The 27716-nt window shown below is 43.8% G+C and overlaps 2 protein-coding genes across 2 annotated transcripts; both read right to left on the bottom strand.

Moving 5' to 3' along the window:
- Positions 1–12: 12 nt before the first annotated feature.
- Positions 13–8310, bottom strand: MFAP4 (microfibril associated protein 4). The gene is made up of 6 exons (XM_081887151.1): positions 8024–8310; positions 5879–5963; positions 4439–4599; positions 3673–3769; positions 2386–2568; positions 13–1557 (listed from the first exon to the last, which is right to left on the bottom strand). The coding sequence occupies exons 1-6, from the start codon at positions 8027–8029 to the stop codon at positions 1310–1312; spliced, it is 780 nt and encodes a 259-aa protein (XP_081743277.1). The 5' UTR covers positions 8030–8310; the 3' UTR covers positions 13–1309.
- Positions 8311–13719: 5409 nt separating this feature from the next.
- LOC309354605 (serine protease 27-like) lies at positions 13720–27336 on the bottom strand. Its single transcript, XM_081884838.1, has 6 exons — positions 27174–27336; positions 19711–19737; positions 18738–18903; positions 17916–18187; positions 16802–16971; positions 13720–15418 (listed from the first exon to the last, which is right to left on the bottom strand). Exons 1-6 carry the CDS (start codon positions 27256–27258, stop codon positions 15089–15091), a joined length of 1050 nt encoding a protein of 349 aa, XP_081740964.1. The 5' UTR covers positions 27259–27336; the 3' UTR covers positions 13720–15088.
- Between the last annotated feature and the right edge of the window lie 380 nt (positions 27337–27716).

The following is a 27716-nucleotide window of genomic DNA, read 5'->3' as shown; positions in this document are numbered from 1 at the left end:
TCACTGTCTCAGTTTCAGAGAATGTGGCTTTATTTCAAAGTAAAAACCAAAGGGGTACAAAGGATTATAATTATTCTTAAACTTGGAAAACTGGTTGGGCTGCTTTTGCCTGTGTTCTTCCCCTCTTCCCATCATTTTATCACTCTTGAATGCTAATCCAGTCATCTGTGCTGCAGACTCTCAATCCTGGCCTCAAACAAAATGAAGATCATCTCTTCCCCTTAGCAGATTTAGGTATGTCTCTCTTGTGCACTTGTGAGTTTCAGAGTAGCTTCACTGTTTCCCAAAGAGCTCTGAGAATAATTTTCTGAGAGTATTAGAAAACCTTCCTTAAAGGATTATCCAGAGCATTGCTTTGTAGTCATGGCAGTTAAACAGGTTTGAAACAATGCTGTGCAAAAAAGAGAGAGCTCTTTTTAAAATGATTGTCTGTTTTTTGTAAAAAGAAATTCCATCAGACTTTGGGTGAAATCTTTATTAGTGTGGTGTGGAAGTTTTGTTGCACTCACATGACTTTTGACGTGGCCTATTTCTTCCTTTTCTACAAAACATCCCTCTGGTGGTCTGCAATCTGTAGTCTGCACTTCCTGAGCATCTCATGACTTCCTTGGGTGAGGTTTCCTGAAAGCACTAGAAATTGTAGAGGTTGTCTACCATGCCCACAATAGTTGCCTAATGGTTGATGTTTTTAAAGTAACATTTTCTCTTATTTTTAAAGTGATCCTTATATGGATGTTGTGGCACTGTGTTTTGATTTTAAGGTAAAAGGACAGACCAGTTTCATGCAGTTGGTAGCCAACCTCCTCTGCTTCCTCCAGTTTGACTTGAGCCCAAGGAAGAAATCATGAGATAACTCCTCCCATGTGGCTTTTTCAGATCAGGAAGCACAGACAGGCAAGATGGCTACAGAGTGCTGGAGAAATTGATTGAAACCAAAAAAACCCCCACCACTACTGGCCACCTTTGCAATGAATGATAAAAGTAAGTGAGCTCAACCCCAACTCACCGTAACTGCAAATACTTTCTGAAGTGCACTGAGAAAGAGGCAGAAAAATGCAAGCATCTTTCTCTGGGAAAGGAAATTTTCAAGGAATTAGAAGACAGATTTCAGCACAGCACAAGTTTAAGACAAGGTAAAATTTGTGTTGGCAATGGCTTTAGTTCCATCACAGCCCTAGTCCCCACCTGCTCAATCCCAGCTCCACAACCTTTTCCACAATATAGTTGTGGTTTTTGTTTGTTTGTTTCAATGGAAATTCATCTTGAGAAGGCCACTGGAAAGGAGGAATGGGAGAGGCCACCTCGTCTCTCAGACACGGCGTATTTTCATCTCACTTCTCTTGAGGGAATAGTAGAAGCCCTTCCACTGGGCCCAGTTAATGCCACTTGCATAGGAGAGGTGGGCCCCGCCAAGGTAGAAGCCATTCAGGTTGGAAACATGACAGCTCTTGAACCACCAGGCACCTGAAGACAGCGCCGCACAGTTCTGCACAAAAAGGTCTTGGTCCCGGTCAAATGTTGAGAACTTCTGGCCATTGTGGTAGGTCAATGAGTCACCTGGTGGGAGCACAAAGACAATGGTGTGACAAAAATGTGGATTCCATAAAGCAAGGGTGGGTAATCTGTGGCACCTCAGATATTACTAGACTCCCAGAAGCTCATTGTGAAGGCCAGTGGCCAAGGATGATGGGAGCTGTAGCTCTGCAACATCTGAGGTTAGGTACCTGCCATGAAGCCTGCTGCAATAAAAAGCTGGAGTAGTGCACTTACTTAGAGTAGATTCATTTGCAGCTAGGGGGCCTAGCTTGATAGAACTGGCTGTTGGCATGCTTTCCAATGAGTGGACTTTCTTGTGATCTGAGTTTCGGGGCAATTATACTTAACCACACTGATGTATAGAAAATTCCCCCAAAGTTAAGAACCAATCCCTGGGAGGGGAGTTTGATCCACTGCATTGTCCTAATGTGAGTCATAACCAGGACTTCTGGATTATATGGTGTTGAATGGGATTGGAGATCACTTCAGGACTCTCTATAACAGGAGCAAGGAGTCTGTTCCTGGACCCCCATCAGCTATACTGGCTGGGGCAGATGGAAGTTAGGAGTCCAACATATAGAGGTCCACACGTTCCTCAGTGCTGCACTCCAACTCCACATATCCCTGACTATTGTCCATGCTGGCTAAGACTGATGGAATTTGAAATCCAACAACATTTTGAGGGCCTGAAGCTCTCCACCCTTGCTATTGTAGTTGAAGGATCTATTTCAGGGGGTAGAGCCAATGTGTTAGGAGCTAGCACCCTACCCAGTCCTGGCTATGGGGTGGGGGGGGCTAAAGTAACAGTAGAAAGGGATGACTAGTAACTTGGCACCCACAGCCCCTCACCTGCTCCCCCATCAATAAAGCCAGACACATGCAGTGTGTAGCCATCCTCTTCTGCACTTATAGCATGTGGCGACAGTGAGAAGTCCGTATATCTGGCAAAGACCGTACTGTTCTCAAAGTCCTCCAGCTCCACACGTAGTTCATACTTCTGCTTCAGGGTCAGGAGGTGGATATTTTGCAGCCCTGGGCCATAGAGCAGATAAGAAGTATTATGTAGGAACCCAAACTGTATACACACAGAACAAAAGACAGCCACGCAACCACCCACTCTTTTTGTTGGGAGCTATGTATTGTCTGAGCCAGTGTCTTTGGATAGAAAAGTGGTGGGCAGGCAGAAAAATTAAGGGGAACTTGGCTGCATCTCCTGGCTCAGAGTCACAGTAAACATGCTCACATTTTACATTGGAATTGTCTGGGCCCAGGAACATGTTTCAGCTGCTTAGGGAAGAAACCCAAACATTTGGTGTTCCAGAATGTCCTGGCAAAGTAAAATGTCTGTGTCAAGAGCCGGGGGAGAGAACAAAACCCATGGCCTGGTGAGAAGAGAAAAAGAGGGCTGGAAAAAGGTCTCACGTTATACCCTAGATAACTGGTTCAAGAAAGTTATGTTCATCACTATCTCAAAGAAATTGTAATCTTCATGCAACTAAAGGTGATGCTGATCTTTCTGACTCTACCTGCTCTTAGCGGTTATTTATTAACTACGTGACAACACAGTCACTCAGGTAGCAAATACCTGTCTGTAAATGGGCTCGAACCCCTTTCCTCTTATTTGCTTTGTTGTGCAATGTAAGCTGAGTTTTTCCACCCCTCTGACAACTTCGTAATTATGGGCTCATTCAGACACTCTTTTGTGCCATGTTTCTAGGCACAGGTCCACACTTCAAAGGGTCCAAGAGTGTTTTGTTGGGTTTTCTTGTTTGCCCCAATGCTTTTCCCATGAAAACCTTCTCTTTACCACTAAATCAGAACAAACTGCAACCCACAGAAAACTTGAATTGTGTTAAAAGAGCAGGTTTTCATGGGGAAAGAAAACTACTCAACTTTAAAGCATGGATCTGTGCCTAAAAAGTGCAGGGTAAATGGTAAGTGTGGATGAGCCCAATATCCATTCCATTTACTCATGATTTTTGACCAATTGGCTTTTGGATTTTATCATCAAAACCTCCTTGTATTGAATTCATGTTACTTTTTGGTTGTCCATGATTCATATTGTCTGTTTTGTTGTTGTTGTTTAAAAGGAGGGGGGGAGAAAGAAGGTATTTTCCGTTACTCATTTCTATTTACCCAGCCAGTATTCACTGTCTGCTCTGCCAAAGCCAAACCGATAGTCATTCCATCCCCGAAAGAAACTGATTGAACCATTGAATCGTTTCTGGAAAACCTGGAAAATGTGGCGGAAGGGAAATGACAGCATTAATTTCTAATGAACTGGTACCCAATCATCTTCCCCACCCCTGCCACCAATGGCATTCCTCCCATCACCATGGAAAACAGGAATCCCAAAGTGGTGGTTACATGAAGGAGATGGTGTGCCTTCAAGGTACAAAAACAAAGATCCCTTCTTCCCATAAACATTCACTCCCTCCTGTCTTTTTAAAAGTAAACTGTATTTAAAGCCTGCCTTTCCTGCTGCCAAATACTCATGAAGGTGGAAAAATGTAAACAGTGAAACACAACAGAATATAAAAAATGAAACATAAGAAAATTTCAACTAGGGTATTTAAAAAATCCAAAGGCTAAAAACCGGGAACATTGTAACTATGCACTACAGTGAGTGAGTGCAATTATGCATCCATATATGCTCACAAATGAGAAAGAGAAAGAGAGAACGAGAGAGAGAGAGGACAATGGCCAAAAAGCAGAAAGAGATGAAATTATTTACCAAAAATCACACACAAACTTTGTTTCATTGTGGTGTCTTTTAGGGCCACAGTGAAACACCTGGGAAAGCACAGAAACAGCTGAGCTCCCTCCATTAATCTGCCCCAACCCTGTGATCCTTACTGCCAGGTTGAGGTGGACCTCCCATCCCACACTTTGCTCTTGTTACCGTCCATTTTCCATCGTCGGTGGTCATATCACAGTACACAGGCACAGGGATATTGGGGCCCGCGGGATAAATAAGGTACACGCCATCTGTCTCAGAGCCTTGGTCATAAATGTCTTCACAGTCTAGTGGAAGGCCATCTTCGCAGTGTTGTGGCTGCCGGGCTGCCGCAGTGGAGGCAAAATATATATACGGTATTTTTAACAGAAGTTAAATGTATGTGCTCAATGTTGTGGGAGAGTCATCGCTCCTCCTCTGCATTCATCTAACTCTTCACATGTGGAGTAGAATTGCTGAATAGGGTTTATAAGTTTAAAGCACACTCTTGAAAGGAAATCAAAACTTTTTGTGCTCCCCGGAACCTCACACCAATCCTTGAAGTGGGGATTGTGTGACAGTGTTGTTTTAGTCCATCAGCTTTTCCAAGCACCTGGGATGTTTCAGGGAGTACCTTTTACAGGATCAATTCCCTTGTAAAGAAAAGAATCCTGGAGACTTGAAAGCTACTCAGTATAAGACACACCTAAGTCTATTGGTTGCACTAGATTGTAAGGCCATGATTTGTAAAGTCTGTTTATTTACAAATGTAAATCAGCTCCGGGAAGCAGCCAAACATCCAACATTGGGGGGGGGGGAGAGAGACTCTAGCTCAGTGGAACAGTATCAGCTTTGCATGGAGAAGGTCCCAAGTTCAATAACCCACATCTTCAGGAAGTCCTGCCTGAAACCCTGAAGACCAACTTCCAGTCACATGCCCTGGAAAAACTGGGACATCCTGGGGTTTTTTCCTGCGAGAGCATGGCATCCATAATTGGCGCCTTGCTCTCTTGTGATTTTGGGCCAAGATCTCACCCCCAAAAAAGCATTTTCTCCAGGTGTATGATCTTGCATTGGTCACGTGACTTGAGCAGGATTTCGAACCCAGAAGATGTCCTGGATTGGGGCCGCACTGCATTGGAGGGTGTGCAGTCAGTGTAGACTATCAGCTAGATGGACCAATGGTCTGACTTAATATAAGGCAGCTGCTTCTTATGTGTCTTGTCGAATTCTGCTAGTCTTTGGTGTACCATTAATGCCCCCCCAAAGCAAGAGTGTGCCCTAAGAGATCCCCATTGCAAAAAAAAAAAACCCCAACCCTCTATATCAAAAAGAACACAAACACAAAATAAACTTATCTTTTCACTGCTGTATATTTCAGCTGCCAAAATGTTTATGCTCAGCCCCCACTCAAGGATGTGAGTGTGGTCTGGCAAAGAAGGTGATGGATAGGTAGCTGGTTTCCATCAACCAACCATCAGAGGAGATGCCAGGGATTGAAGATGGGATCTTTTTCATGCAAAGGGTCCCTGAGCTATATGGCCCCAATGGGAAGAGATAGGAATGGCAGACAATAAACATGAGGGGCTTGAGCAGGCTCCACATAGCAGAGTCAGCAGGTCTTACCTTCAGGGTTGATGGCCTGTCCTTGTGAGGTGGGCAACTGAACAAGGAGGAGGAGGAACAGCAAGCCTGGCTGGAACAGAGAGGCCTGGGAGAGCCAAGAGGAAAGAGCATGGTATTTTAAAACATGGTGCATACTGGGGACAAAACAGAAAACATGGAGAGGTGCTCTCCAGGGTAGCTGGAGCAATAATCTGACTTGGCATAAGGCAACATCCTATGTAGTAAGGATACAGTGGTTGTGGTGTGTGTGTGTGTGTGTAGATTGCCTTGTATTCACTGAAGGAAAGGCAAGATAAAAATGTGATCAATCATTCTCTGTTTCCAAGCTGTGAGTGTTACTGCCTATGTATCCAAAAGGCTACCACCCATTCACAAAAGGGAAGCATCAGCAGGCTTGGAGGAACACTGAAAATTGCAGAACAATTTCACAACAAATTAGTGGGGAGAACTAAACAGGGGAGGAAGATCCAGAAACAAACCAGCAAGGACAGAGCTTACTCAGTGGCTACAAGATGCTGGCTGTCTTCTGGTGAGGGGTGGGGACAGAAAAGTTCTTTAAGGTAAATGGGACAGTCACTGGAATCCTGACATTTTGTTGAAGATTTCGCTTGTAACTACTACTAACAAAATTTCAGGGAAAGATTGTCGGCTAGTTTGGTCCTATACTGAGGATCCTGTGCTGAGATTTCCCTCGAAGAAATCTGAGTGAGAAAGCCACCACTTTGTTTTACTTGGAATTGAACTGAAGTTTTGGCCAACAGCCTGACATCCAGCAAGAACGCACCACAAAGAAATCTGAGTTAGCATTCATGCCAATCTTGCTTGAAACAGCTCCCTCTTCTCTCAGACTGAAACCTAAAATGGACATACATTTTTAATCTTCAAATGCATGGCTTAATCTTTGTTTTATGGCTTGTTCTGAAGCTTTCACGACCCCCCTTGAGCCCCCCTTTTTAGGAAGGTAGGGCAAATATATGTAATGGAACACCCGCAGTGGCATTAAACTATCCTCCTTTTTCAGATGTTCATTGAATTTGTGATGGGAGGAATAGGGATCATTGCCTTCCATTCTTGCTCCCAATTGCTACCTATATAACAACTTCTGCACACACAGTGGGAGTGGGGAGGCCTTCTCTGTGCAATCTGCAAAAGTTGCAGAGTTTGTACAAACAACCAGATGTACTTTGGGTGATATCCAGTGTTACTCATACTCAGAGCAGACCCAAGGGACTTATGCAACTTGAGCCTCTTTATTTCAGTGGGTCTGCTCTTGGTATGACTTAACTGGATATGACCTCATTAAATCTGTATTTTAAAATTAGCTAATGGTGCCACTGCTTTTACAACTTGTGCATCTCTCATTCTTTTTCTCCCCCCTTATTTAATTTAACCTTACCTGTCCTTGCTCTCCTTGTCTCATCACCTTTCCAGCCAAAATTAAAGAGTTGTGCTTCTGCTAATTTACCAGTCTCTATTATGGTTATGATATGTGAATAGTGTCACATATCACCAGCACCATCATTGATTGATGAGTCCTCCATAACTCCATACATCCTGGATACAGATCGCTTGCTTGTTTTGGATCAAAGGTCTAGTATTCCGGTGGAATTTCTCCATTTAGAAAGCAGGCACTAGATATTGTTAGGCATATGGCTAGTAGAATAAGCATGCCTGTGGCTTGGGGGGGGATGTCAATTGTAGAACAAATGACTAGATTTAGGAATGCAAGAAAAGCCCTCCTGGATCAAACACAAAGTCTCTCTAGCCCTGCATTCTGCTTGTCACTGCAGCTAGCCTGAATAATCCATGGTGCATGCAGGAAAGACATGAGTTCGGTAGCCCTCATCAGTGTCTGGTTTTCAGAGATATACTATCACTGAAGCTGGAAGCTCCACAAGGTACTACGATGGGTAACAACCATTGTTAGCCCTCTCCTCTTTTAAAAACAATTACTCTCAGGCCATTGCAAGTCTTTGATCAGTGAAACCCATGAATTAAATAAATCTTACACTTATGTAGATCATGGCCAAAAGCCACAGATAATAGGGGGGATATTGGAAAGCCCTGTGAAGAAAATTAGACCCAGCTTTCCACACCAGCCACTACCACACACATCAAATACCCTCCCCTCAGATACTACATTACCTTCATGTTGTCCTACAGTTCCTCTTCCTTTACTGTTCTTGTTCCTGTATTTATAAGTCTGGTGGCAGATCTTTTCCCTGCTCCTTTAGAAGCTGTTTCTCCCACCCACCTTCCTCTTCTCCTCTTGCCGGGTCTGGCATGCAGCTGCAAACGGGTTGTCTATTTACCCCTTCCCACTCCCAATGCCTGCCCACTAACACCCCCCAAGGCCAGGGATCGGAGACAATATGTAAATCCTGGATTTATAGTCCTGCAAGAATAAGAAGCCAGGAGGGTTGGGAGTGTGTGTGTGTGGAGGGGGGGGGGGTATAAAATAACTGCAAGACAGGAAATGAAAGTTGGGGAGAGAGTGGGAGAGAGAGACTAAACAAGCCAAGAGCTTAGACGCTGTCCAGGGCTCTTGGCACAGACAAGTTTTCATTATTCACCCTTCACACGCACGTGCAATAAGTTGTGTGTGTGCGCGCACAATAAGGGAGGGCTAACTTCAAACTTTGGATGGAGAAAGTAGAATTATTGGCGATCAAGACTCTTCTCCAACAGCCTGTGGGATCCAGTGGTCTGTGGAATCCAGTGGAGTGTTGGAATTATAGGAGCCAACTTTCCTGGGTTCATTGAGGGAGCTTTAGTGGTTAGAAAGTAAAGAGCCTGGGAACAAAAACCTCTGAAGGAACTTGATGTTCAATGGTAAAAGAAAGAAGCCAGGGAGCCAAGCAGAACTGATGCCCGACTAAGGGAAGGAGCCTTCTGCACACTATTGTTGATGCCCTCCTCAACATCATCTGCTTGGCCACAGCCATGTTGTATTTCTTCTTCTTCTGATGTTGCTATAGATTTTATAGTCCTATAGATTTCAGATGTATATAGGCTTCTTGATGCAAGAATGGGGGTTTGACACAATGGCTCCCTGAGCACTCAGTTCCGTGTTGTGGAAGTCTGAATGGCTTCTTGGTATTTGGGGGGGGGGGTCTTCAGGCTGTGAAGCAAGCAAGATGAAGTCCAGAAGGCAAGTGAAAGAGGTCTCACTCCAAAGCCAAACAAACACCAAGCAGGGCACTACTTTATCCCCAATGCTATTCAATATCTGCATGAAGCTGCTGTGAGTGGTCATTAGGAGTTTGGGGCAAATTGCCATCAGGACACCGATGACACTGAGATCTACTTCTCCAGAACATGACAATCAGGAGATGCTGTGTGGGCACTAATCTGGTGACTGGACACATCAGTGGGATGAATGAAGGGAAATAAGCTGAGCTTGAAAAGGACACTATCCTATCTATATCAGCTCCCAGGCAGGGATGGAGTGGGAAGCTGGGAGCTGGAGCCAGAGGTTTTTTTGGCACTGTCCAAAGAGAATGCAACTTTCTCCTCTGCTTTTAATTATACGACTTTTGCTTCAACAGCAGCTGGCTGGGTCTTTCAGGTTCACCCAGAGCTGGATCCCAACCAGCCAGCATGTCCCCCAGCATCCTTATTCATATGCATGTCAAAGCCAGATGGGCCTGAGTTGCCCTCCACATCCTTTCTGTTCCCACCAACAATTCACCTGAGGCCACAATGGGGTGTTGGCTGAGGGCCATAGGAAGCTGAAACCCCTTCTCTGTTTCCAATTAGTTCTCAGACAGAACTGGAGAGTTGGAAAAACAAAGTGTGTGAGAGAGAAGCAAGAAGAAAGAACACTCAGCCTCTGCATGTTCCAGGAAAATCAGATGCCTTCTCTTGGTAGGAGATTTGCTGTAATCTTTTTGTTGTTGCCCAAAAGCATTGTTTTCAGTTAGGATTCATAAGGCACCCCTTTCAAAGTGAGGCCAAAGATTGGAAGGTGGCCCAATGAATGGGTCTCCACCTTTGGATATCCACGTTTTCCATTCATTTATGGAATTCATTTCTTTAAAACGCCGTGATCCCACCTTAGAGTAAATATATAAAACCACGGGACTATCACAAATTGGCTGCTCTCACTGCAATGACCGCTCCCCACATCAAATGAGAGGCACCTTTTGCATGCTTGAGCGCAGCCCCCCTGGACCTATGTGGCTCCCGGCAGTACAGCCTGGCTCCCCCCCCCAACTGGACACCTGGAGGTCGCTGTGTACCTCTGCCAGTTATCCAATCCCAACTGAGGAGGCGTTGCCAGGTGATTTGGCCAGGTAAGGGGAGGGACCGGCCTGCCCACACAATAGAGGGAGGTACTTACCTGGGAATCCTCAGTTGACTCCAGAGCTTCTCCCACCCTGCCCTCCCTCAGTTAAGCTTTCTTTTGCAGGTTAACCTCTTCTCCACAGGTACGCGGGCGCTGCTATGTCATGGTCACTGTTGAAGGGCCGGAAATCAATTTTCCTGCATTGGCAGGTTTTGCCTTCCCTGTAGCAAAATGTCACAACTTTGGCGGTTTCAGGCCTTGGGCAGAATCCTTTAGCCTGTCTTCCTAAATGGGGGGGTGGCGTGAAGCAGTGACCCACGCCCCCCTTGCAGCGCTGATCCCAGGGTTTCCCGTTAAAGGGGTCTTGAGGGGAGGCATTGGCCATACGCCGAGAGGTTGTCATTGCTCTCCCCTCCAATGGCGGCGAAATGGGGGGCAGGCTCTCTGCTTGAACATATGTTCTCCAGAGCCAGCCCAATCCCTACACATTCTGGATAAATCTGATGTTCCCCAGATCCCAGGCCAGGGACTGGGAGGCATAAACACCCAATGCCTAAGCCAAGGTCTCCCTACATCTGAAGTTTTAATAAAGTTGTGGCCAAAGTTATGTAATCCCATAACACAGTGTCTTGAGTCATTATTCCACCCAGGTCGCCTGGGGTTGGGGGGACTCTGCCTGTCCATGCTAATGCAATTGTTACACCAGTAAATAATATTCTTTTTTACAGTTGAGGCTGCATTCCTATAGGTTTGAATAGGGGGACAAGCTGAAATTCTCAGGGCTGCCTTTGTAAAGTAACAACCTAGTAAACATTCTGATTTGAAGCAACAGTAGCCAAGTTCAATTACATAATAACCATTCAAGCCAGCAAGACCATCTGTTCTTATTTATTATTATTCAATAGTAAAATGCAACTTACTTTTTCCCCCACTTTAAAATAGTGGCTGCACTGTTTTGTACCACTGTTTCTAATGGGTGGAATGTTGACTGGCAATTTAAATACATGATGGCAAGGGATGGGGAAGATTGAACAAATAAGTAAATTGTGTAAGAATGGAAGGGGTGGGGTAATAGGGGTAGGGGTGTAAATATATACACACATTGGCCTGTCATCATGCTGTGATGACAGTCTGAGCCACTAGAAGGCACAAGAATCATGTGGCTTGAGCTAGGACTTGAAAGCTGGCACTTACAGGAATCTGCCACAGAGTTCAAATCATAGAATCATAGAGTTGGAAGAGACCACAAGGGCCATCGAGTCCAACCCCCTGCCAAGCAGGAAACACCATCAGAGCACTCCTGACATATGGTTGTCAAGCCTCTGCTTAAAGACCTCCAAAGAAGGAGACTCCACCACACTCCTTGGGTCACCTTTGATGGAGGAGGAGCATAGGAAGGGAAGCACTACCAGATGGGCTCTCCTTCCTCTTTGACACTGTAGGAGGCTTTTAGTCATACGTGTGTGTGAGAGGGAAAGAGAAACTTGGAAGAGGGAGAAGAGATAATAGTGTTGTCCTTTCTGGGGGACAAGTTGTGGATGGGAGAAAGCTTGGCTGGTGGTAGGGGGGTGTTGTGATCCTTGGGTGGGTTCAGAAGCTGAGAGAGAAAAAAAACACAATGTAATCTTTGGGATAGGAAATGAGGCAGGGTATTGTCATGTTGTAGAACATGGGTAGGCAAACTAAGGCCCGGGGGCCGAATCCAGCCCAACTAAATCCGGCCCACTGGTGGTCCAGAAATCAGCGTGTTTTTTACATGAGTAGAATGTGTCATTTTATTTAAAATGCACCTCTGGGTTATTTGTGGGGCATAGGAATTCGTTCATCTCCCCCCCCCCAAAAAATATAGTCTGGCCCCCCACAAGGTCTGAGGGACAGTGGACCGGCCCCCTGCTGAAAAAGTTTGCTGACCCCTGTGTAGAGGAAATGCTGGGAAAGGCAGTGAAAAGGGGATTAGTGAGCAGGGGAGCAATGTTTGCGTGCATCACACACAGTAATACATCACATTTGGTAGTATCTGATGGTGGTATCACATTTGGTGGAAGTAATGTGTCAATCCTTTGCAACTGGTGGGAGTGTAATAGTGCTAGTTTAAACCCTTGGCACTGCTGAACACAGTAATTCTGACACGAGGTTTTATAGGCAAGAAACAACTTTGCCTGATAGATAAAGTGAATAGGTTGGGTGCAAGATGTACATATGGATTGGGACGGTGGTGGGAAGAAACTCTTCTGCAAGGGGGAGATTGAAAAGATAAAGTGAAGTGACATATGTTGAAACATAGAGATATCATGCCTGGATGAATCCACTGAAGTTAACAAGATTCAATCAGCAGATATTAACAAGCCCATAGATGTTGTGATGTTGATAGTCTCAGGCACACCCAATGTTTTATGACTACATATGTAACAAAGTCCTCATCATTGTTACTGAGGAAAATACCTGATTTCTGGTATCTGTTCCTAGCAAACCAGTGGGTCCTCTTCACCCAGATTTGCCTTTAGAGGGGAGGGGATATTGTAAATGCATTTAAAATAGTTAGGATGAGCTGGCTTTCCTTCCACTGTACAAGCAACCATTAAAAAGGAAACTCTTAGCAGTTTACTTACACAACCCCTAAGCTAGGCATAGGCAAACTCAGCCCTCAGATGTTTTGGGACTACAATTCCCATCGTCCCTAGCTAACAGGACCAGTGGTCAGGGGTGATTGGAGTTGTGGTCCCCAAAACATCTGGAGGGCCGAGTTTGCCTATGCCTGCCCTAAGTGTACCTTACCTCTGCAGCAGTTGTGACTGAAGCATTCAATCATTACTCACACAGCAGGGTAGGGAGCTTGTAGTCTTCTAGGGACTCAGCTATACAGCTGCAAATAAAACATTTTAAGTGTGTTGTAAAGTGCAGTATACAAATGTGACACTAGATGGTGATGGTAAGCTATGGGAAATTTAATATATTTTTCAAAACATGTTTTTTTAAAAAAAACATTTTCACAGTATTTTTTATATGTATGTAGATTCCTCCTTGATCTTAGTGGGCTCAAACCCCAATTCCTGTCAGCCTGACCAATTTCTACACAAATCCTTGGCTTTGTGTCCTTTTTCAGGATGGATCCATTGAAATGAAGGCAACTTATGTCATGCATCTGAATTATAATTTAATTCACCCAGAAACAGGGTTGATTTAAATCCAGTTCCCAACTTTATAATTAATCTATTTCTTGAACATGCATGCACGCTAACTGCTTCCTGTAACAATTCAAAGACATAATATTTTTTACAGCTAAATAGAGCTGTTGTGCTACCCAAGGACATAACCCAAAATCTCTGGCAATGGAATCCATGTCCTTTTTCCACTATGGAATTTGTGCTTAGGGGAACAACTGTGAAATTGAGGTTTTCTGCTTGGCACTATCTGTACACATAATAGAGACGCGAAGTAAAATCTGCTGCCTTGAAAGTTAAGGGCTTGGACTGTTGCACTAGGAGGTGTCAGAAGTTTTGGACACACTGATCTAATACTTTATGAAGTGAAATACATTGCTGGAGTTGGTCATTTGTTTATTGTCTTGAAAATAACACAATATCTAACAGTCTAAGAGAATGTCATTTTTCACACATCACTTTTCCATTTTGGCTTTACCCCTCTTAAATAAATCATGACACAATGTAATTTGTCATGTGTTGTTCTTCATCTGAGGTTGTATTTACCTAATTTTAAGACCTGCTAAGGAACAGATGATTGTTATTATGTCTTCATATGTAAAACCACAGAATTCAAAGAGGGTGCATGTTCTTTTTCCCATGACTATGTATCATAGAGAGTCACACAGCCCAATCAAGAGGTTCTTTGTCACACATTCAGTGACTCCAGCATGCATAGTGAGATTCCCTTCAGTGCAATTAAGGAACCAACTAATGTGGCCCATGCAATATAGCATAACATACTTGTGGAGCGGAGTGATTGGGGAGAAAATGAGACATTTATAAAGATTAATTCCAGGGCCTGACAGCGCCTGATTGTTTTAGGCCCCCACCCCCTGAAATCTCTGTGTACACTGAACTAGACAATCAACACACACCCATACAAATACACCTCTCAGTACTACTGGAGAAATAATTTAAATTACAACATGGCGTGAAAAAGAAGATTGCAAAAAACAAACAAACCAAGTTCCACTAATTAAATATGATTCTCCACCCACCACACAAACAAACAAACAAACAAATAAACACAGAACCCTGATTCTTTCAACATCTGGCTTAAGACTTGTCAAATATGCCCAGCTGAAATACAGGTTCAAAATGGAGAAAAAACCTTTAGTATTTCCAGAATTTAAATCCAGTGTTCAGAGTCACATTTGAAAACGTTAAACCAGGATGAAATGCAGTTAGTGTGTGTGTGTGTGTGTGTGTGTGTGTGTGTAAAGCAGATAGAAACTTTTGATAACTCTAGAATATGAAAACATATTTTACATACAGGAAGTTGACAGGTTAAGGAAATATTCACCATATTTTGTACTGGTAAGTAAGAAACTGCCAGCAAAAATCCTCATTGACCATGCACAAATATAAAAATAAAGCCCTAATTTCTACCCAACTTAATACTCATCCTTTGCATTTGAAGAACAATGTTTGTTTTAACTGGTTTGCTTGTCTTGCCTAGAAGTTCTTGAAATGTCTCTCACATCAGGGAAAGCAGTAATTCTAATAAAAAAATTCCAACAATAAATAAAAAGAATGATCTCCCCCCCCCTCACCCCCCTTTGAAAAAGGAGATAATGAAAGCCAGCTTGTTTGGTACAGCTAATGGGGATTCTTCACTGGGGAATAAAGACCACACCTCAGAAAGGTCACTGAGAAGCCTGATGGCATCCTTCTGTTTCATAATCTTGCTTAGGAAACACATTCCCTGCTGTCTTTTGGTTATACGAGAATCAGTAGACACAGCAAGAACATCAGAAGGTTGGCACTGAGAGAAGAGGCGTGGGAAGGTAAGTGGACTCCGGGATGCTTTTGCCCACTGGTGTCTGACCTCCAGTAATGTATGTCACGCCATTCGCGTAGTCCATGGCTATTTGGGTCTTTGACAAATTGGATGCCTGGGATATGGCTGTGGATCCACTTTTGGTAGTACGTGAGCCGACTATACACACCAGGGCGGTTCTCAATGGCACATCCTTCACCCCAGCTCACAATGCCAGCCAAGACCCATGACTGGCCAACTGGGCATACCATGGGGCCTCCAGAATCACCCTGTGAAACAAAGAAACAGAAATGAACATTTAATGCACATTCATGATGATTTGCACCCATGATGCTGTTAGGGCTGTCACACACAATCCTACTCTCAGTACTGTTTGTGCGTGCAGAAGATTTGGAACAGTCACCTACCATTTCCAGTGAGTGCATATCCCTTGACTTTCAGCTGAAATCCCATAACTTTTTATACCACAAATGTTCTGGTTTATTTCCATTCTATTTTTTGCGCCGCAGAATGAACTAAGACTGCATTTAGACAGCAATTTATTTTGTGTCCCCAATGTTTTCTTACCCAATGAATGCTGCATTTTATGTGCTTTTCACGTGACATAAAAAGCACATGAAAGCTAGCAGGAGTTCCGTACTTATTCCTATATTAATTGGTTCCAGAACAAAAATGCTTGTAACTGTGTAAACCCTGAAAAGTGCAGGAGTTGTGTGGTGTTTGTGTGGTTCACAGCGTGTGATGAAACTTGAGGCAGTGTTCTAGCATACAGTTATTTACCCCACCCGACCCCACCCCCCGTTTTCATGAGGCAATCTTAGGGGAACAGAAAGCACACATGCAAATAAAAAGTTGCAACATTTCCATTGACATCTGCTGTTGTGTCACTCCATGCCCACTGTTGTGATTGAAATTTAGCATGCCATGACAGTTGTTATATTTTTTTGAGGGGGAGGGGGACTGGTCAATTTGAATTATATCCGTGGGGTCCCTTCCAGGCCTCTGATCCTGTGTCTGTGAGGTTAGAATCTGAAATAAAAATCCTGGTGAACTGCTCGAACCAGTTGCTTTGCCTTGGCTGGCTTCATCGGCATCTCAAAGAGTAAGATAAGAAGATGTCATAATGAGAAATAAGAAATGCTTGGGGGGGGGGAATAAGCATTTCTACACCCCACCCCTGACCTGGTTTGATACCACTTCATCCTAGGAAGGAGAACAATAGGCCAGGGTGCATTTTGTATGATGCTGGAAGCTGAAGGAGTAGAGAATTGAGTTGGGGAAATGAAAAATTAACAGAACCAAAACTGAAACACCATCTCTATTCTTGCAGCTATTCTTGTAGCTAACAGCAGCTATGGGGGCCATCGAATTTTAATTGAAACCACAGTGGGAAGGGAGAGCTAATCACTCCTGCATTCTGTGCTTCCTCCCCTCTGTAGTTTTTATTTGATTTTTTTAAAAAAAAAACAACATTAAATGCAATCCCGCCTTCCTGCCATATCTAGTTTGGCCTTCAAACTACTTTCAACTCTCCTAAGACATACACACAAATATCCATCTGTGCTAGCAGCAGAAGTTGCCAAGCAATAATAGAGGATCAGGAGGAGTATTTACACATTTTTAGAAGTGAATGAACAGATAAGCACTCTCACCTTGCATGCATCTTTCCTGCCCTCTGCAAAGCCAGCACAGATCATATCATCCTTGATCACCCGTGGGATCGGGCCATTAGCTATGTTGGTGCGGTAGAGGGCACTGCATGTCTTGGAGTCAATAATGGGCACCTGCAACTTCTGCAGGGTTTGTGGGGATGGAAGGTCGACTGTAATGACAACAACATACACAACTGAAGCACTTTCTCCCCCTTAAATGCACTTTTGGGGAGGGAGTGTGTGTCCTCACATACATACAGTGACATGCATTGAGCCTCTCCGTCCCATCATTTCTCATATTTACCAATCTATTCTCTTTATTTATTTATCACATTAATATCCTCCCTCCCTCCAAATAGTCTAGCGTTGTGTACATGGTTCTCCCCTTACTCATTTTATCCTCACTAACAACCTTATGTAGTTGGTTAGACACTGGCGGAGGAACAGGAGTGCGGAGGGAGCAGACCACCCCTGGGACTACTATTCCAGTAGGATGCCATCGCGACGGCCCCCCCGGACACGCGCCGCACCCCGTGTGCCGGGCACCATGCCCCCAGAACGCGTGCCACACCTCTGGGGGTGCCAGCCACACCCCTGCCTGCTGTCCATCCACATAGAGCTTTGCCACTGGGTTAGACTGGGAGAAAGTGATTGTCCCACTGTCACCCAGTATGTTTTGTGGCTGAGTGGGGATTTGAACTTGAATATGTCAGGCCCTAGTACAACACTCAAATCACTATACCAAACAGGGTCTCTTAGCCACTCCTCCTTTTCTTTCTCCCTCCTACTGTCACTGGCGGAGGAAGGGGGTGCGAGGGGTGCAGTCTGCTCTGGATGTCATCCCCGAGGGGGGGTCACATCACCACCCCACCCCTCCCACGCTTGCTTTCCTTGGTATAGGGTATTCATATTCATATTCAATTTTAGATTTTAATTTAATATAAAGCAATTTTACTGATTTCTATTGTGAAGTTATTACTATATCTTTTTCCTCCACACAAGTTCCTGCCCCTGTCTCCTCTTCCCCCCCCTCCTCCTCCTCCTCATCTCTCTCTCTCTCTCTCTCTCTCTCACACACACACACACACACACACACACACACACACGAACAAACCTGAATGACGCAGGTTGCCCCAGCCGGTGACCCAGCAAACTTTGCCTGGAGGAAACTTCACAGAAGCATCAGGCAGGCAAATGGGTAGGATAAATTCTGAATAGTGGACCTTCCTGGCCAACTGCACAAGAGCGATGTCCCCGCTGCTGGTCTGTCCTGCGTAAGTTGGGTTTACGATGACCTTCTTCACTCCCAAGCAGCATGACTGGGGGCCAGGATTGGATAGCTGGTTGGCCCCTAGGAGGACCTGGTACTGGGAGAGATCCCTGAACCTGGAAACATGACAGAAAGAGTGGGGTTAGGCGAATGAATGGGATTTGGGGCTGGATTTTGGAGCAAAATTTTGTTGGAGAACTGCACTGCAAAATTTGGATCAGTGCACATTTTGAATGATTGCTCTGTGTCAGTTTGCATCTTGTTTCAGAAAGTGTGAGTTTGATAGTTGGCCCTGTGGGTGGAGTGGGGGATGGGTGGGAGAAAAGCAAGCCAGAGCAAGCTGTGGTAACTTTTTTGCATGTCCTTTCCTTCTCAAAAGGCCAGATTGCCATATATCTGGAATTTCCCAGATATACCCGGAATACTGTAGTCAGAAGCAGTGTCCTATCAGAAATCGGCTAAATGTCCAAAAAAATCTGGACATATTGCAACCCGTGTCAGCAATGTTGGTTCCTGATTTGCACACCCCCCCCCAAATGCTCAACAACCTTTGTGTCCAGATTTTCACTTTTTGAAATATGGCAACTCTACCAGATCTAGTATTCTGGGATGGGGGATCCAAAGGCACCAGTAACCCAGGTTTGCCACCCCACCCTGTATACTCACTGATAGAAACAGTGTGCTGCGGTTATCACCCACTCGTCGGAGATGAGGGACCCTCCACACACATGCCTTTTGTTCAGCTGTAAGCTGATCTGCCAGGGGAACTCCCCTGGCACTGTGTCCTGTCCCTTCACAATCCGGTTGAGGCTGACATGAGGCCGCCCACAGGCTGCAAGAAAGGACAAAGATTCATTCAAACTGCCATGAGGTTAGGGTGCAGAGGAGACACTGAGATCATATGGATTCTAATTGATAATATAGTGGAGACAGGTTTGACTCAACCTTAACAGCACATTCACATAATCATATGGCCATCTTCATCATTACAGTATCGCTGGTGAGAAAAAAGCAAGCCAACAGCAGTGACTCTTATATAGGTGCAATGGGCAGAATCTCATTAAGGTGGGGGAATTCCGTCTCTCATAGGAGCCAACTCCTAGGGGCCAAGGTCCCTTCAGCACCCCAATAAAATATTTGAGGGGCTAGGGCCCCCAAAGTTGATTTCAATTGCCATTCAAATGATGTGCATCATGTGATTAATTGTGCAGGGCAGGGCTTATCTGCCTCCTATATTTATTCTAGTTGGCACCCCTGCAGTGTCTCTGCATCAAAAGGTAATCTGTGCTTCACTTGCCCCAAGGCAGAAACGAGAAAAAAATTACTCAGTGCTAGCAAAACAGCTCCTTAGAAGACTTCTCTGTGGATGAACAATCTGGGCTCACGACATGCAAAAAAATATTTAAATTACTTATTCCATGCCTCACATATATGCTCCAATACACAGCTGGGCAATTACTGGACAAAGTAATTGCTAAGCCAAATATTTTCAAATGAAAAAACTGAATTTGGAGGGGAAACACAAACCCTGCATAAAAGCCTTCAACCCCTGGAATCTCAAAACCGTTTAGAGATTGGGGTGACATGCATCAATACATTTGAAACAGAAGGAAGAGAAATGCAGAAAATGTACACTCACCACTGGTAGCCTGAACTTCTTGCAGACCTGCAACATGACAAGACAGCAGTGAGAGGGTGCCAAGAAATTCGATGAGATTCACTGGATCTAAGACTCATTGGCGTAGCTGCACTGTATCTCCAAACAGCAGCTCTACTTTATTCCAAGCCAATGTTCTTGAGACAGGAAGCATCCTTGAAAAAGACAACATACATTCCCTCCAGGACGTCCCAACACCAACACAACAATATGTACAACTCTATGGACCATCAGTAGTCATCATCATTCCCTTTCCCAGTGAATGTGCCAGATAAAAGCACTCTAGGTATGTTTTTGATCTCTCGATGTCCTGACATCAGTCCTGACAAATGAGCAGGTTGCATTAATGTATCAAATTTGCAGATGAATCAGAATTGGGAGGGAGTGCAAACATTTTAGAGGATGGGATTAGTTCTTTTTTAATGATCTTAGTAAAATGGTAGACATCAACAAAAACTGGTTCTACCAGAATCAAGCCAAAACAAGGAGCTCATTCAGCTGAAATCCCGAATGAAAAGTTTCTCCTGTTGTATACATATTCCTGTCTCCTGGGTGGGACTGGAAAATCCCTTCTCTTTTCTTTCTCAGAAATTACAGCACACAGACACGTATTCTGTTTGGCCTTTAACTGGGAGGTGGGCAGCAATTATACAGGATTATGGGGCAGGTCAACAGGGTGGTTGTATGTGGATTGTTGGCTCTAGCTGGGCTTGAGGTGGGGCAGCTAAGCCGACTGCAAGTCTAGCCCATATCTTCATCCCAACAGCCCACATACATCCATGTCTCCAGTTGCAATCGGGAAACAATAGACTGGTATGCTTCATAATTCCTCACTGTCTGGGACATCTATGCTACCTTGTCCATCGTGATCATACCAGCCTCTCCTTCTGTACTGTGGCATCACAATTTCCGTTCCAGTCAAGAACCTGTGCTCCCAAAGTAACCTCTCTCTCGAACACTAATTTAGCAAAGCCGTAATTTACTTTCCCCCACCTACCTGGCAACACCCTGAAACCCAATTATAACATCATCAAAATCAACTAAAGAAACTATTATGATGTCTCTTTCATCTCAATTAATGGCTCTTCCTTGCAGACACATGTCTGGTGCAGGATCGTTAAGATGGTATCTCTCTGCTTGTTAGTATTTTTTCCCTTTTTTTAAATATAGTTTTATTAAAGGTTTCTTAGTTTACAAAAATACATGTGTTGTCTCTTTTTTCAAGTTGTGTTTTCTGCAGATCAGTTTCATTTGTTGTGAGACATTAGTGTGACATACAGTGTTAGGTTATGGAAAGGGGGGAACGGTAAGTGGGGTGGGGTCAGGTGGTTATTCTTCTATTCTTCTACTTAGTGTATGTGTGGGGTTTTGTGTCAGCGTTACTTGTATGGGTTCTCTTACTATTCGCTTGTTGTATTTCCTTGCTGGTGAGAGAGGTTGGGGTGGCTTAGGGTGTGGTTGGTTGTCTTTGGTTGGCTGTAGTGAGATTTGGTTTTTGTGTGTGAGCGGGGTGTGTGTGTATTTTTGAATCAAGTTAGCCAGATTGATTCGTATGCTGTTGGCGGATTGTTGTTGTTGTTTTGTTGGGGTGTGTATGTGATAAAGAAGAACTATACCAGGGTGAAGGCATCTTCTTCTATTTGTCTCCATGTCAGTTTCAGTTTATTAGTTAGTTTTTCTGATAAAGCTGTTTTCCATACTATTTTATACCATTGATTCATGCTTACTCCTGACAGGTCTCTCCAGTGTCTGACTTTAAAAAGGAGGAGAAGCAACAAAAACTGAGCCACAAATTTTCCCTCAGGTCTTGAGTTCCTCTGAAGTCAGAGGCAGAGAGAGCTTGTTAAGTCTCACAACTGTATTGAGGTAGATAAGCCAGCCCTAGGAGCTGCCTTATGCACTGGGTCTAGAACTTCTCTCTACTCAGAAAAATTGGGTGAGCATAACCATGCATTATTAAGCCAAGGTTAATGCATGGTTTTCAATCAGTGGATTTCAAGCAGCTGCAGAATAAATGAATGCAGCATACAACAGGTAGAAGAGAGACTTGAGCAACAGTGTAATAATGGATGAGGAAGCATTGGCATTGATGCTTGGCACCACAAGTCACTGGTAGATTAGAATGCATGCTTTGCATGCAGAAGAGCCTTGTTAACATTGTTGGATCTCCAAGTAGGGTCAGGAAAGTCTTCATCTGAAAATTTAAGAGAGCTACTGGCAGGCAGTGTAGACCTAAAGCAGGGAACATTTAATGATTCAAACGTAGCCAACCCTTTCAGGTCAGCATTCCAGCAGCAGACTGGGTCAAAGGTGAAAGTGGGTGAGGAAATGTGGGTATGGCAAAAAATGGACTTGTTTGAAATGAAATCAATTGAAATTATGGTGGGATAAGTTAAAAAGTTGATCTGAAAACTGCAGTAATTTTTTGGGGTTTCTTAGAACTTCCAAGCATGGGTGGTTTATAATGTTTCATCTCTCCACCACCCTCACTAAACTTTAGATTGTGGGCCTGCACCAAGCAATGCTGGGTATGAGACTGCCAGTAAAAAAAAGAAGGGCAATGCTGCTGCCATAGACAATACTGAGATGGAGCAATGGTTTCATCTGATATAATGGTAATTCCCATGCCCCCTAACTTGGTTTGAGAAAATTGGAGGAGGAGGAGGAATAATAATAATAATAATAATAATAATAATAATAATAATAATAATAATAATAATAATGTTATACCCTGCCCATCTGGCTGGGTTTTCTCTGCCACTATTAACAAGTGTATCCTTATTTTGATCTGGAGGGTATGCTGCAGTTATTCAGAGGCACATCAGACATGTTCAGAGATGTTTTCCGATTGCCTCACATGCTACAAGATTCAGCCATTGACTTGAAAACCTCCAGGGGAAATGGCAACTGATTTGCAGTGATGTAAAGAAAAGGGTTAACCCCAGCAGTACCAAGCAGCAGAACGAGCCACAGAATGAGGTGGCTGGGCCTGCTCAAGCAGCAGATGAGATGGGAATCAAGTGGTCAAGTGCTGAGGGCTGAGGTGGTAGAATGGGCTGTAGCACTTCAGATTACAGGTGGGTGGGAATCACATTTTTGAATATTTCCCTGTGTTAAAAATGAAGCCAAGCTCAGCAGGAAGAGGGATAGAGTAGAATCTTTGACCTCAGTGTATGAATTTTCAACTTACAGGGGGTTGTGACAAGGAGCAGTGTTAAATAAAATGGAGCCCTCACCTGCAGTGTGAAGTAGTGTCATCTATTCTACCACCTCATTCTGCTGTATGTGTAGGCCAGGCCAAAGATCTAGACCCAACTAGGCCCAGTTTCACAACATTGGTTCACCTATCCCAGAAGATGGGAGCAGTAGTGGTTAGAATGTAAGGTAGATCCAGGTTCATATCTTTGCTCAGGCATGAAGTTCACAGTGTAACCTTGGGCTCTGGAAATCTGTGAACTTAATCTACTTTGCAAGGTTGATGGGAGAACCAAAAAGAAAAAAGTTGAGCTGAAGAAGAACTATGGAAAAAGAGTAGGAACTGGATAAAAATTAAGTTTCTTTACAGTTGAAAGGATAGGTGAATGTCTAAGTGCTTTACTTATAAAAACAACCAGCTGCAGTTAAGCTTTAAGGCAGCACAAAGCAGGTAAGGCAACTATAAGATCGCTGATTAGAATCTCTACAAAACCACAACCACACAGGAATAATCAACAGAGATCAAAGGGTGAAGCAGGAGGGAAAAAAGAGAACTTGGAGGCAGTCAGCAAAAAAGCCAAGCAAAGCCATAATAAGACATAAAGGGAGGCAGAATGATTTAATGTCTGTAAGGGGAAGATGGAATGTTTCTGAAAATATGTCCTGGAGGAGTGTTAAGAAACCGATTAGAGGGAACACTGGCTGACCTGATGCCAATGAAGGACACAAGAACTTGTAAAATTAATAGACCATCAAGCAAATGTTAGAACAATCCAGGGAGGTAGGGAGGTTTACTGAGAGAGAGAGATATTCTCCTGATGGAGACACAAGGGAAAGTTATTTGCAGCTGAAAATAGATGTTGGTAGGATTTGTGAGTCCACTCATGAGAGGTCTGTGGAGAACTGGAGTAAAAGCAAACTAATAAATGCTTGGCATAACTCTTCCCTCAGGCAGAAAGACAATTTTTTTTTACTGTGATTTCAAAATTGGAGCCATCTGGTTGAGATTTCTAAGGATGAGGTAATGTGGATTTCAAGACACAGCTGGTTGAAATTTGTATACAATGTTCACGGGGAACATTCAGAACTGGTGCCGATGTTTAGAAGCAACCCCCACATTGGATTATATACTACAGCTGGGGTAAAGGCTGTAACAAACAATCAAGACATACCTCCGAAGGAAATTGCCTTGTACTGACTGAGTCGGGCCATCTAGCTCATTCAGTACTGTTTACACAGACTGGCAGCAGCTTACGAGGATGCCAGACTGGGATTTTTCTTGGCCCTTTCTAGGGTGTTTCTGCACTTAACATTTATAGCAGTACAGTTGCTGTTCAATCAGACATTTTAAATAATAACAACTTGTAGCTGCTCATCTGCCCTTTTGGTCACATGTCACTGTTGTTATGAGTTCTGGGTTCTCCTTTCCACAGTAATGGCAGGTTCTGCCCAAACTGAGAAAAATTCAGTGGCCATAGTGATACCTCTTTGCATCTCCATGTTCCTCCAGCCAGTAAATATTGGGATTATGAGTATGTGCACAGGTATAACCCTTTGTGTTTTTATTTTATTTTTATGTATTCAATAATTCTAATCTTGTGGGATTAGAAGAGGAGCTATGTGTGAAGAAGAAGAAGAAACAGCATCTATACCACTATAAAGAGTAAATGCAGAAAGAACCAGAGTATAGGCAGGGATTGAATTTAGTGCTTTTTGCTTGAAAAACTTGTGCTTTGCCACTGAGCTATAGTCCTCATGTGCTGGCGACACTATTTGTATAGTATTAAAGGATGTGTTTTTAATATAGTAAACCTAGTGCATGCAAGACCTGCTGGAAGAATTCCAGTTCTGTTTCCCAGTCCTGAGCAGAGGAATTTCATGGAAATTCTGCGGTAAATCTGGGCTGGCAGCTAAACCTTTGGCACGTTCACTCAATATCATCAGAGATTAGCTTTACATAAGTGTCCCAGATGCTTTGGTGAAGGCTGCTAACTCATTACAGAAACCTTGGGTGATTAATTGTGCGGTCTATAGTCAATGAATTAATTCATTGATTAAGCCTACATAAATTTTCACAATTGCTCTATAGAAAAAAAGGTGTTATGCTTAAGGCATCTTTGTATTTGCATATGTTTGTGTGTGTTTGATTAAAAAAAATAGGTGCAGCAATACAGCTGGCTGGAGCATGGGAATAAATAATTTCAGACACGTTGGTAGGAGTTAGATGGTAGATCCTATAACAGGGGCATCGCTGTAAACACAGATTTGCACGTGCTCAATTATAGGAGAAAGATCTAGGGGTCGAAGTAGACCACAAGCTTAACATGAGTTAACAGTATGATGCAGAAGCTAAAATAGCTAATGTTATTCTAGGCTGCATCAAGAGAAGTATAGGATCCCAATCAAGGGAAGTAATAGTACTGCTCTGTTCTGCCTTGGTCAGACTACACCTGGAGTACTGTGTCTAGGAATTTACAAGTTGCCAGCATTCTATGTTTCTAAAGTCCCTAAAAGCATTCAGCTGGAGGAGCAGTTTACATACATCTCTGCAATGCCATTGAATTCTCTGCCCCCTCTGTGGTGGTTGAAAAAGAGGGCTAGATGGACTCTAGAGGATGCTGTTGCTGCACCAGACCAATAGCTTCCTTCCAAAACCATGGTCCATGTGAACTTAACTGTTGTACACTTCCCAAATGAGCACGAAAACACTCCAAACTGTAATGGGATTCTTGGTGGCTTTGCTCTGCCTCAACTGACAGAGGCAGTAATGCTTTTGAATGCCAGTTGCTAGAAAACCACAGGAGATGCTGTTGTACTCAAGTCCTGCTTGCAAGCTTGCAGTTAGCCACTGTGAGAACAGCATGCTGGATTAGATGGGCCTGAGATGTGGTCCAGTAGATAAGAAACAGGAGCTTCAACATGCTCCTTACAGATGCTACACATTGCAAATGAGCAAAGACATTTGAGAACTCTACACATCCCAATACAACATTTAGACCTGCCCTTATATTGAGTCAGAAAGTGGGTCCATCTACCCCAATAAACTTACTCTAGAATTACTTTCCAGCATCTTAACTGAAAGTCTCTCTCATCCTCTGCTACCTGATCCTTTTAACTGGAGGTGCCAGGGAAGGAACTGGGGGGGGGTGCTTCTGCAGACAAAGCTTGGGCTCTGCCACTGAGCTATGGCTTTCTCTACTCCTTTGAATAAAGCCTCGGACTTCCCCACACCACTTCTTCAGTGCAGGTATCACTGAGGTAAGGTGGAACAATTTTCCTCAGGTGGCAGATCTGCCCCATCTCCTCCATGCCTCTGCTATTGCATCACTGACAGCCCCACTGGGACTCTGCCCTCATCGCCTCCACAGCACCATTGCACTTACTGCTGCTGGAGCAGCTTCACAGTTGTGCCAGCTGCAATAAAGAATGAATGCCTAAAGGGGAAAGTAGTCCAGATATAAGCTAATACATATGAAAAAGAAAAGCTTCAGTTGGGTCAGTCCATTGATCCATGTAGCCCAGCATTGTCTTTTCTGATTGGCGGTCTTTGCAATCACAGTTTAGTGGCAGACCACAACTCAATGACAGAGGACATTGTTTGCAAGAAGAGGGTCCCAAGTGCAATACCTGGCATCTCTGTTTTAAAAAGATCAGGAAGAGGATGGTAGGAAAGACCTCTGCTTATGACCCTAGAGAGCTGCTGTTAGTCAGAGTAGAAAATATTGGGCTAGATGGACAAGTAGTCTGATGCGATATGTGGTAAATTTCTGTGTCTGTTGGTTTATTCCTGTCCCTGCTACCTGAGGATTTAACAAGATGTGCCATAGATTGAAACTGGGTACCTTTAATATGGCAAACATGCCACTGAGCTATGGGCACCTCTTCCTTCCTCTGTATGCATATCTAAAAGGCTGCTAATACAAGGCAGTAAATGGATTTGTTATAAGGTTATTAGAGAATAACAGGGCAAAACAATGCTAACAACCTTGAACTCAAAGTTTGAAAAGTGGGCTATTGCTGAGACTCAGACATCCTTCTTGGACTTCATTCTTCTAGATCTGTGTCCATAGCCACTAGCCCTTTCCCATTGCACTACCAGAGCAATACCACTTCTGTCCTAGAGCTAGGAGCAAAACCAAAGAGTCTTCTCATCCTTCTAAGATTCTAAAACTCACTGTTGTTTTTGGTTGTTGTTTAGTCCAATTGGTTTAGCTGTTGGAGGTAGGTAAAAATATGGTGGTTTTTCTTACCCATCAGTGCTAACAGAAGCATGAGTAGACGAGCTTCCCTGGTCGCCACAAGGCCTTGTCTTTTGATCACTTGCCACTCCAACATGGTGGGTTTTGCTAGTGCCAAAAACCAAAGAGCCAGTCAGGAAGAATCTGTAGCTTTCCAGAAAGTGGACACATAAGTGATAGGAAGCCACTGAAAGATATCCAGCCATCAGCAACGAGAGTCACCTCACTTATATAGCTGTCTGTGGCAGGTAGGTTGTGTCCTGGTCGAGAATGTTGACCAACAAGTTCAGCAGATCTTGGCACACATCTTTGCCTTCATTTCTAGCATCCATCCTGCTGGGGCCAATTGCTGAGGTTGCCAGGAAGAAGTAAATGCAACTGAGAGACCACACCTGAACCTACCATGCCCAGCTGTCTTTTCTCCGTGCTCATCCACCCTCAGCTCCATACCAGTCTCCATTATTTGTTTAGCATTTGGGGAGTGGTGACACCCCAGGTAACCTATACTGAAATCTGAGCTCCAGGAAACAACAACTTGTGAACAGTAGCTCTGAA

The sequence above is a fragment of the Podarcis melisellensis genome (assembly GCF_964234715.1).
Source record: "Podarcis melisellensis genome assembly, chromosome: 13".
In the NCBI taxonomy this organism is placed as follows: Eukaryota; Metazoa; Chordata; class Lepidosauria; order Squamata; family Lacertidae; genus Podarcis; species Podarcis melisellensis.
Note: the sequence above shows the minus strand (reverse complement) of the source record. Positions and strands in the feature narration are given on the sequence as shown.